General features: G+C 44.0%; 1 protein-coding gene, 1 non-coding gene and 1 pseudogene across 2 annotated transcripts; 1 reads left to right on the top strand and 2 right to left on the bottom strand.

The window, feature by feature from the left end:
* Nucleotides 1-1,695: 1,695 nt before the first annotated feature.
* Nucleotides 1,696-1,767, bottom strand: TRNAD-GUC. The gene has a single exon. It is a non-coding gene; the product is annotated as a tRNA-Asp (tRNA).
* Nucleotides 1,768-4,316: 2,549 nt separating this feature from the next.
* Nucleotides 4,317-10,098, top strand: LOC119332731. The gene is made up of 2 exons (XM_037605883.1): nucleotides 4,317-4,697; nucleotides 8,814-10,098. Exons 1-2 carry the CDS (start codon nucleotides 4,577-4,579, stop codon nucleotides 9,920-9,922), a joined length of 1,230 nt encoding a protein of 409 aa, XP_037461780.1. The 5' UTR covers nucleotides 4,317-4,576; the 3' UTR covers nucleotides 9,923-10,098.
* Nucleotides 10,099-10,326: 228 nt separating this feature from the next.
* On the bottom strand, nucleotides 10,327-11,165 carry LOC119332866 (annotated as a pseudogene).
* Between the last annotated feature and the right edge of the window lie 750 nt (nucleotides 11,166-11,915).

The following is an 11,915-nucleotide window of genomic DNA, read 5'->3' as shown; positions in this document are numbered from 1 at the left end:
GCAGGGTTGGGTGGAAAACACCATGTCAACGGCAGGCAAGGAGGTTCTAGTCAAATCAGTTGCCCAATCCATACCAGTTTTCTCAATGTCATGCTTCAAACTCCTAAGGGGTTTATGTGAGCATCTTAATATATCCATATACATCTGTATATGACAGTCCATTTAAAATATCTAAAAAGACAAATATTTAGAAACAAGGGGAGTACATGCTAATGCTACTCAACTTAGCTTACTTAGACGTAGCGTTCTCCATTCCTCTAGATCTCTTTTCGTGCGTGCTCCACATAATGGTGGTTGCATGTTCCGGAGTAAATCGTCTCTATTGGCCCCAATAAGCGAGAGGGACAGTGCTCAGGAAGATGCGGCACTCACATAATTTCGATCAGACAGATAGGAGAATGTAGTACATTAACAATATGCATGAGCATAGATTAGGATTATGATTCTAGTGAAGACGAGTCTAGCTTAAACTCTATTTCTATTCTACTTATGCAACTAAGAGAATAAAACAAACAAAAACATATTCCAACCTTGATTGGGGTTTAAGAATCACCTTGACACAGTTACTCATGAGAAAAAAAAGGATGGCCAAAGGTTGGCCGATAAAAAAAAGATTGGGTTGGTTGATTTTTCTGAACCGTCCAGCCAACGACCAGATGGTCATCTTCCACCTACTGTCCTCCCCTATTCATCTTCTTTGCCAAACCGTCCATGACCACCGGCCAAATTGCTTGCCTCCGCCACCCCACTCTCCTCATCATCATGTTGGCGCCAGCCATCATGGCCATCCCTCTAAACCGGCGAACCACTAAAATTTCTCTGCAAGTCTGCACCCCGAACCGTTAACCTTTGAACTCGCCTCCGCCTACATTTGTTCCTAGCTGAGGCCTTGACGGCGTTTTGCCCTGCCCCGCGCTTCCTTCTTCCTTCCCAACGAAATCGACTGAGCCAAATTCAAAAATCTAAGAATTTCTTCCGGTTAAATCGGAGAAAAAGACCGACATAAACGCATAACATACAATACTAACTCATTTGATCTACAAATATAACACTGCTTCATTTAAATTTGAGCTAGCAATATAGCTGCAAAACCAACAAACCAGGGGTAACACACACGAACTAAAAACTAGTGTTTCTTTTATCAAAATCGATGGTATTCATTATAACCAATTTAGACAATGTCTAGAATGTAGTAGTACTCTCTCCGTCCGGCGAAAAGCGTACATATATAAATTTTAGGGCAACTTATGGAGGCGAGTAAAAATACATTGGGAAGATGCAAGCTACCATCTCTCTTCTTTTTAATTACCCAACCCCCAATAAACTAAGTGCATGTAGAAATTAAGGAGACCATATGTAGAATGCTATTGGTCTTGATTGCCATGTGATAAAAGAAAATTATTTTTTCTACTTTAAAGTGTGTTAGGAAGATAAACGTACACTTTTTTGTTGACAAATTCTAAAACCAAATGTACACTCTTCATCAAACGGAGGGAGTAGTCCTTACGCACGCGCATGCTTTGCCATTGCAACAACAAATTTGTAGCACGATAGAAAATGTTTTGGCAGGGCTCTAGAGCGAACGGGATACTTTTCGAGGGTGCATACGATAAATAGGCCCGGACGGGCCGGGCGAGCTCTCAGCAGGCCGAAAAGAATCGGCCTGGCCTGTCATGGGCCGCGAAACAAAAAATTCGCCGTTGCCGGGGATCGAACCCGGGTCACCCGCGTGACAGGCGGGAATACTTACCACTATACTACAACGACTCCGATGCTAACACGTCTCAACTTAGCTTACTTAGATGCGCTGACTACCCATAAAACGTTGTCCATTTCTGTGGTTCAGTTTTTGTGCGTGCTCCACATCACGGTGGTTGCATGTTCCGGGGTAAATCGTCTATCTTGGGCGCAATGAGCGAGAGGGACAGTGCTCAGGAAGAGGCGACACTCACATAATTTTGATCAAACATGGAGAAGCAATGGTTCCGGAAACAAGCAGAGCGAGGATCTTCGGCCCTAGAAAGAAGAACATCCCTCGGTGTGGCCTCAAGGCTCAAGCTGACTGTTGCAGCCTTCGGCGGACAATATTCGAGTTTCACGGCATGGTCTCATGTTCCTGGGGTTAAGTACTAGCTCGGCGTCCTGCTTTGTCCTGCAAAACCTAGATGTCACCATGTCGCAGGAGGACGAGAACACTCTAGATGAACATGATTCAGTATTTCTCGATGAATCCAACACTGTTATACCGCCAGAAAACGAATTGTTCGATATATTTTGTTGTTTCCATGTGATAATTCAAATGCACTTGTTACTAATGACGCCTGCGAGTATTTGGAACCTTTCAAAGATGCGATGTTGCGCATATTGATTCTACTCCCAATCAACTTTGATCCACTCATTCCATATTCTATGTTGATATTTGTGTCCCTCCATATACCTTTGAAAAGATCAGATGTACATCATTGCCCATGTGTTCTACTCCCTCCGTTCCTAAATACTCCCTCCGTCCCAAAATTCTTATATTACGGATGTATCTAAGACAAGAATTTTGGGACGGAAGGAGTATTTGTCTTTCTAGAGATTTCAACAAATGACTACATACAAAGCAAAATGAGTGAATCTACACTCTAAAATATGTCCATATACATCCGTATGTGGTAGTCCATTTAGAATCTCTAAAAAACAAATATTTAGGAACGGAGGGAGTATATGCATGCTTCTTTTTTCTTTAGTTGGCAACACTATTTCTTTTCACTAGAAAATGCTTATGTCTCTCATGAGTGTTTGCTTCTTGGGTTTGCCTGCCTAGTTAAATGAGAGGACTGCCCCCTAAGGAAACTATGGTAAATATTTTAGTATTTTTTTAGCGGGATTATACCAGTGCATTGATTATTTGAGAGTGTTTTATAGCATTTTATATGAGGTTTTGAATTATCCTATTTTTATAATTAATCAAAGGATGTTTATGCAATAATTGTGATGCACACTACAACTCGTTATTACAGTTTACTAAACTGGGTTGCCCCCTTCCCTGCATGTGCAATGGAAACGAGCTTCTCCATCGCCTTTCTTGGTGGCATATCTGAATGGCGCTCCGGTGTCCTCAATCCCGATAGACCATTAGGATAGTTGCTTCTGCGGATGCCGACGAGAAGATCGAGGAGGGATGTCATCTTTGGCTAGGAGAGAAGGTTTAGTTGGGAAGAAAACTCGTCCTTACGGATTGTGTTGTGGGTGTCGGATCACATATATTCCCTCGCATGCAGCGCATGTCCTTGGCATCGAGCGGATATCACCGTCGTTGGGGTCGTCCACTTTGCTATCATCGGCAAGGAAGACACATAGGAGAAAGAGGAGAGGTCGGGTGACGAGTGTTGCATTGTTATGGAGGTCACAACCGTCATTCTCAAGACAAAGGGAAATCCAATAGAGGGGTCTTAATTGACAGGGAGAAACAGGAATAAAAATATGGGGTGAAGAGCTACAAGAATTCTAGGAGGACATCGAGTACTTCACACCGATTCCTGTGTCTGGGAGTGGAGCCGTGGGTGTCCGGTCAGCGAGGTAAGGGCATTGGTGTCTGATGTTCACTATTTGTATGCAGGAATCATGGTCGGTCGATGCATGTTGCATGGTGTCATTCGTGTCCTTGCCGGTTGGGAGCATCTCACATTGACTCACTGGTATTTGCTCGCTCCAGCGAGCAAATTGACCAACACGCACAACTCTCAGCCGACACGCTTTTTTGGGAGCGGCAAGGAGAGAAGTGGGCCCACCAAGTGGGAGAGGGCGGGGCAATTTAAACGTGAGGACGGGAGGTCTTGTTGTGGTATGCAGGCCCACATATAATGTACATGTAACTCCCCCCCCCCCTGAATTAGTAGGGTAGGCCCTTGCTAACCTCCTATTAAGCCTCCACCTAATCTACCTGCACCAGAATTTCCTGATGGGAGCTCCTTAATTTCCTATTAAGCCTCCACCTAATCTCTTCTCCTATTGAATTTCAGGGTGGGCCTTCCCTAATTTCTTATTAAGCCTTCACCTAATCTTCTAATGGGAACAAGGAGGTGTTGCACCCTTTCCCAAATGGAAAATAAAACTTATCGAAACGCGAGTGCACGATTCACAAGCATGCACAATCTAGCCTCCCTCTTTTCTTAGTAATAGAGCTTGTTCAAGGTATAAAGTTGCCAAAAGCAAGAAAAATCACTCGGAGTTTGACAAGGTTCCCCTTGGTACTCCGATAAAGCCTTTTATATAACGAACAAACCCACACACGACTCTCTCCCTCTCCTCTCTTTCCCCCCTCCCCCCGCTCTCTCTTTCTCGTCACACACGTTCCCCTCCCCCTTGACATCCACACCAACTGCGCTAGAACCGCCCCACAGTTGAGTGGTGGATGATGCGTTGAGAGAAACGCGTGGGCTACTAATGTGTTTCCATCCAGATCTGGAATCCTAGGTGCGGGCGACCAGTCGCATCCAGATCTGGAATCCTCGGTGCGGGCGACCAGTCACATCCAGATCTGGAGTCACCGCGGTCGAAGGCGTCCGTTTTCCCCAGATCTGGAGCAAACATGATGATTGGCGATGGACGAAAGCAGCATACTGAATCCGATGGCCTCGTCTTACCACGACTGGCATCGGAGAATGTAGTTGTTGCCTCCACTTCGCCCTCCGCTGTCAACACCAAAGAAGGTAGGAGAAGAACTCACCCTATTTTTTTCTAGGAAAATTAATGTAAAAATTTAGTTCATCTTCGAGTTGTGTTTATTTTATTTTATTGGGGGAAAACACTAGACTTGTATATTACTATAGACTGATTGCAATCATTAGACAGGTGGGAAAAAGAAGTATTGATGGGACACTAGCCAACACCACAAAGCCATCGTGGATTGGAATTCAAGCTCCACATTGTTACCAGAAATAGCATAAATGGTGTTACACTCAGCACCTTTATAAATTTACAAAATTGTGTAGCCAGTGAGCCAGTAGCAACCTCCAGCCAAAGACCTTAACCTTCTTTGGAACCTTAGCTCTCCAAAACACACCCCAAATACTCCAATTATATGTCGCACTTGAAGAGCTAGAAGCAGGGGAATTGTACTTGAATGTGAGTTGGGTGGCAAGTTTATAAGCAAGTTATCCATCACGTAGAAGGGTGATTTATGCGAAATATCTCCTCTGCATTGACGTCAGAAAATAGCCTATGGACAAGGTTAATATTCCATTCATTTTTATTGAGACAATCAACTGGTTAACCTACCTCAACCTCGAGTTTCTGGCGAATTTGGTAACCTGAGGCCATACTATCTCAGAATCCAGTTGTCTCTCTGAATCTGAATTTTTCATCCATTCTCTATACGCCAGATGATGTATTTGCTTGAGTATCTTAACGCCAAGCCGGCGATGCATAATAGGAAATGACCATGTCTAGAATATTCACACGAGGATAATATTCTCATTTCAAGATTCTAGAACATAAACTATCCGGCTTGTGAATGAGTATCCACCCTTGCCATTCCAAGAGAGCTTGGTTAAACATATACCTATCTCATAATCCTAGAACATCTCCTCTCTTTTGTTTTACCGGTTGGTACCAGGAGAGCCAATGGACTTGTGATGTCCTTACTCACCACCCCACCTAAAGTCCCAGATAAGTTTTTCATACTTACCACAAAAAGCCCAACTTTTCAAAAAAGCCCAAGGATATTTGAACAATCCAAACAAGTAAGTGAGAAGCGCTTGAACCACTTACTTGATCAAGATCTCTTTAGCTGCATGGGTCATATACTTTTTAATCCAGTCGTTGCACATTTTTGTGAACCTTTCCATGATCGATTGAAATTCGAGTCAAACATCCTACCTTCTGGGGTTGGTAAACCCAAATATTTACTCTCAAAAGTGGAAGTTACAACACCAAGGGTTACCTTTATCTCTTACTGGACATGCGGGTAGTGTTCACTAAATAATAAAGAGCATTTAGCTGGGCTAAGAAGCTATCATGTACACCTTTGAAATAGATTTGGAGTGTCCTTCACTACCCTCGCCTCTCTTCCTATGGCCTTGAAGAACAAAAGGCTTCCATCAACAAACATTAGTTTAGAGACACCGAGTCTCCCCTAGCAATTAACCTCCCTTCCAAGACTTGCTTTCTTAAGATGCTTTCCAGACCATCCGTATTGAATTCATGCTCTAGCCAGTTCATCCAAAAGTCTGAACTGATGGAGAGAGGCGGGCAATATATTTCAACACTCCCCCTCACGTCTAGGTTATTTTAGTCCTTAGACATGGGGTCGATGTAGGCCGCAAAATCATTTTATTTAATACCGCGTCGGTAGGGTCTTGAACTCAAGACCTCTTGGCTCGGATACCATATTGAATTCATGCTCCAGCCAACTCATCCAAAAGTCCGAACTGATGGAGGGAGGCGGGCAATATATTTCAACAGTTTGCAACCAATAAGATGGTGCATATAGTATGTGACTATAATATTCCTTCTCAGCCAATGAGTACTCCTTATCATGGCCCAAAATCTTTCATGTCCAGGACCAAACATCCTGTTGCAGCACTCCCAACTTAGTGCAGTCATCGTCCAGGGACTTCAATAGTTCTCTCCATCGACGGTACTCTTTCCCATATCTACTCATACCGAAAGGATTTCACGTTGCTATGCACCTTGGTCTGTCTCCCGTATTGCAGCCATAGAGGAAAGTGGTTGGAGCATATGTGTGTACCACTGTTCACTCTGAATAAATCACACCAACCCGATGATGCAACTGCACTTTCAACCCGACGGTCACATTGCTTTTGCCATACTGTTTATTATCGTGTGTCCAAGATGGCCCCTTATAGCCCCAATTATGAAGATCACACTAGAACAAGGCTTCTCTAAAATTGGTATTTTTCTCTCGGATATCCAAGCTACTAAGAAGTACTCATGTTGCCACATCGTCTCATAAAAATCACCTATCATCAACAAGTGTTCATGAGCATTTGGCTTTATTCTTTTGAGTAAACTCCAGATGTAACGTCTTCCTGGCTCCTTGGTTCACCATGTAGCCCGACACTTCGGGCCATGGGAATCATCTTGAATAAAGACATCAATGTACCTCACGTCATATATGGTAGTCTTTTTTATTTTAGTTCTTTCATCTCAGAACAACGCAATGTTGGCACCATTGCCCTTACCATCATGCGTAATATAATTCCTGCGGCCTAGCATCCACCTAAGATTATTGAAACTATTTCACATTGTCGAGTTTTAGAAGTAAAATAATCATCGAGTGGTGTATGTGCGCACGAGGCAAACTAGCTCTTCAACTATCTGGGACTGCCTGAGGCCCCAACAGTTCTAGATCAGGCAACTCATTTCTCCTGACAGGTGCCTTCCTTATCACATGTCATTCATCGACAACCCATGGGCCGATAGCTTCCTTACCACCTAACAGACCTATGTTGCTCATGCCACCTCCATTACCCTCACCTCATGCCTTCTTGTTCAAACCAGGACCCGTGTAACTAGGTGTCGTCACAAACTCACTACCAGACTCACTTTCACGTCCCATGCATTTACCCAACACCGCCCTGGTGTTCACCAAGGATTGATCTACCTCCTTCCTTGGCTTACCCTTGAGGCTATTCTTATCTTTGTGGTGCTTGGCTTTCGTGTTACCGGCTCCAGGGGGTAGGGGATGAGCCTGGTTGAGGTTGACTTTGCCCACTTCATTTTCCTTGCTGGCTACCGGACTCATGAAGGAACCAAGTTGATGTCGAGTTCTGCCCCCTTGCTCTGATTTGTACCTACACGCAGCTTTGGAGTGATTGCCGGTATCGTGAACGAGACCTTCCCCACCTCATGTTGGAGTTGAGAACCCATGACAACCATTGGTGGTGCAGGGGGCCGGCGCTAGTGTTAGCATAATCTTGATTGTTTTGTTTGGAACATGACGTAGTTGGTGCTTGCATGTCACGTGGCTTTAGTTCTTTGGGGACTAACCAAAGTCATGTAGATGTACTAGTAGGAGTTCATGTGTTTGAGTCAAGCTTGAGTCCCAAATATGTAGGATACGATGTGATCTAGGTTAAGTCAATTTATGTGTAGGACATGGTCTCGTGGGTTGGCCGAGTATATATATTCACTGACCGGTGCCACCGTCCACGGTCAGACAGAGTTCTCCACCGCACAAGGCTGCCCAGGATCATCTTCCTTGTCCCGCCATCACCCCCATTGGGGGTGACCTCCTCTGACGCGCTCATCGCACTTTTGTTCTTGTTAGCCTGACCGGATGATTTGGGGATTTGAGTGTATGTGTTGTTGGTGGATGTGTGATCCTGTTGTGTTTATACTATATGAAAACTATGAAATAGTTCAAGGGTTTACCACTATCAGTGTAGAACAATCTTAGTATTTCAATATTGCTTGCACCTTTTAATTTCAAATGTTGATGAAATTTATCGCGTATGTGCGGGCCCGAGATCGAGGTGGATACAAGAGCCAAACCTGTTGTGCAACACATATAAATAACATTCAATGGAAAGAAAAATACAGAACTTGCATTTTATTTTCAAATGTTGATGAATTTTTTCATGATCGAATTTTCTTGAGGCACATGCACGTTTGGATGGCAATACCCTAATCTTTACTCTATTGTGTATTATGTTTATAGTTTCTACAAACATTTTTATTGTGTTTGTATAATTATCATAGTTGTATTAGTACCAAGTGAATTAAAATAGTGACAACAATTTATATTATATAGTTAACTCAAGTCCATTGCTAAAATTGTTGTCCTTTCATGATCCTTAATGCAGAATTTGGAGCTGATATCATGCAAAACATCAACCAGAGCTCCAACACCCCCATCTCCGTGCACTGTGTCATGTTTGGACCCGAAGGCTGGGCGGACCTACCACATGGATTATTGCACTCCATCATTGTCCTGTTGGGTTCAACTCGTGACCTTCTTGCATTCATTGCCACCTGCCCTAGCTGGTATGCCGCATTCATGTCAATCAGATCTACCTTAGGCAAGCTCTTCCCACCTGTCATTTTTCGGAACTGTACCGACGAGACAAGCTCAGCTGGCTCGAACATTGGAAACACATGGGAGATCATTGATCCTGTATATCCAAGTACTCCGTTGTGTCGCTTGACCCCTCCAAGTATTTTGGACAAAGTGGCAGTCATCAAATGTTCTTATGATCATGCGATTTTCTGCTACGACAGATCCCTTATCATTATGGACGTGCTCACTGGCACTACGGTTGCAGCTCCACCTTTTCCTTTGAATCAACTCTGCCACAGAACCTTCATATCTCCAGAAGCGTCACCAGATTCATATCTATTTGTCAGCAGCCCACACTGCCTGTACGTTTGGCGAGTTGGGAGCCCCTCTTGGTTGAACTGCGATTTTCTAAATGCACATTTGATCAAGGAGATGGTGTCCTTCAAAGGCCGGTTCATTTTGAAGATGCGTCAAAAACTATACACCGTGCATTTGACACCTCAGTTTCATGTTGAGCTACTAAGAGTTGATTGCAGAGATTATATGGACCCATACGTGCTTTCCGGAAATTTGGTGGCTTGTGAAGACACACTTCTCCTACTTGGTCGTAACGGGGAAGCCTTCTCCATTGATTTCTCAACTGAACCTGCAAAGTTTGTGAGATTAGAAGAGGGAGGCTTGAAGAAGTGGGCGTTCTTCTATGGCCAGAAACACATTGGACATCCACGACACTTAGTGAACCCAGAGAGGATGGGTTTAAGGGGTGGCCTTGTCTACCAGTTGGATGAAAACGCTCGAGTATTTTCATACCCAGTAGATGGCAACCAAAATGAGGAGTTGGAGCCAGAACCTTGTTTTGCGACGATCAATGCTCATCTTGCTCATAATCCTACATCCTTTGCAGCTTGGGTATGAGATCATGTCGTTGTACCGTGCAGTTGTCTTGTTGTCGTTGGATGCACTTGGGAACTTTTTGTATTCGGTCGCTATGTTCTTTCTAGTTTCCGCTCCTCTGATGGAGTACATCAAGATTTGTAATAATCTCTGTTTGCTACCCAGTGTATGTTCTTGGAGGCAAAACTTGTGCTACATGTTGCTGTTTCCGCTGAACCTTGTTAATTACTCCCGTTTTGCATACAAAAGATAAGGGCTTGCATCCTGAAACAATACTAGCTTCTTGCGCCTTCATATCTCTCTTCAACATTTTTTGTGTGCACCATGTCAGATGTGCCTAGGCTTTTATTTGAGTTATGTGCTTTGTTTGGTCCATACATCTACTTGTAGCTTGATCTCCTTTTAAACAGAGATAATCAAATGCATCAGCAGTCAGCACACACCACTAGCCATGCTTTTTCATTTTCCGAATAGAGATCTTCGGTTATATCTTCCTCAAACACAACTTTAAACTTCTGAATAATGAGACTGGGTGACAAGTGAATGATGTAGAACCACCCGAAAGACCCTAGGGCATATGTCTTGCCCTTGAAGGCAACATTTTGTTCAATAAAAAAACGACCAACTTTAGGACTGTGTTTTGTCCAAGAGTCGCTCCCGATGCGCCACAGGAACAGATAGGCTACAGCATTGACAATGAGATGCGAATCAGCGGATGCAACAGGGGCAGTTAAGGTGACATAGCTGATGCAAGTGAAGTGAACTGACCGGAGGGAAGGAGGACCAACCTTAGTGCCACTGAATGGATTAACAATATGGAACCCATTGTTGTCGTAGAAGATGAGCTGGCCATGGGAGTAGCGCAGAAAGGTCATGTTTCTGAGGTCACTCAAGGAAAGAAAACTGCGAGAGGATGAGGTGGCAGCAGGGTCAGCCAATCTCCATGTGCATTTGTGGAACAAGGTCCAGCAGTTATGTGAGAGAGACTGTCCACCCTCTGTACGGAGATTGGGGTGGAGGAGCAGAGGCTGGACAGAGGACCTGTGCGCTGAGAAGAGATCACACCAATGACGGCAAGTGGTACCGAAGGCGAGGAGGTCGCGGAACGAGCGTAGTAGAGCGGCAACGGGTTGGAGCAGGTCGTCCGGGAGCTCTGCCCATCCTTGAGTGAGTAGACAGAAGCAGAAGATGTCCTGTTGTCCATTATTTGCATGATGGCGCTCTCCCTGTTCGACACAGCAAATTCAAGAAAAAGGTTAGGCATGCGAAACAAGGTATAACGACTGTATACAAAAGAACCGGAGTTACCAAGATTCTAAAAAACATCATACACTGCTGAACAAAGGTACTAATCGCATTGCGTTGTGGCTCCCTAGAAGCCCAAAATAAGATCAACAATGATGCAGGCACTGGATATCAATTCTTTGGGGAACTTATATATATGCGCTAGATAGAAAATAAATCTTTGCGCCTAGTATTTCTCAAACTAATACTGTATCTGGCAAGTGTCGATACTGACAGAAAAATAAAAGCAGATCACATATGATTTTCCTAGCAAATTGAGAATCAGTGATCCACACCCTCTATTATTATCTCTAAAAACATTGATTGGCAATGTAGAACAACCCCCATCGGCTCCAACTATCTCATGACATCACATGGACTACAAGAGAGGTTGGGAGCCCCACTTGATTGGGCTGTGATTTTGTAAGTGTACATTTGATCCAAGAGATGATGGCCTTCAAAGGCCGGATCATTATGAGGATACATCAAAAGTTGTACACCGTGCATTTGGCACCCTAGTTTTCATGGTGAGGTACTAAGAGTTTCTTGCAGCAATTATATGGACCGGTAGATGCTTTCGGGAAATTTGGTAGCTTGAGAAGATACGCTTCTCCTACTTGGCTGTAACGGGGATGCCTTCTCCATCGATTTTTCAACTGAAACTGCAAAGTATGCGAGGGGATAGATGGAGGCATGAACAAGTGTGCATTCTTCTTTGGCCAAAAACAGC

This window comes from Triticum dicoccoides, chromosome 7A, assembly GCF_002162155.2.
Source record: "Triticum dicoccoides isolate Atlit2015 ecotype Zavitan chromosome 7A, WEW_v2.0, whole genome shotgun sequence".
NCBI lineage: Eukaryota > Viridiplantae > Streptophyta > Magnoliopsida > Poales > Poaceae > Triticum > Triticum dicoccoides.
The sequence above is the reverse complement of the archived record's forward strand: the minus strand, read 5'-3'. Positions and strand labels throughout refer to the sequence as shown.

Bases quoted from the DNA above. Each gene is read 5' to 3' on its own strand.
- LOC119332731 (XM_037605883.1), top strand. From the start codon at position 4,577: ATGATGATTGGCGATGGACGAAAGCAGCATACTGAATCCGATGGCCTC. The intron at 4,698-8,813 runs GTAGGAGAAGAA...TCCTTAATGCAG, and splicing joins CGCTGTCAACACCAAAGAAG to AATTTGGAGCTGATATCATG.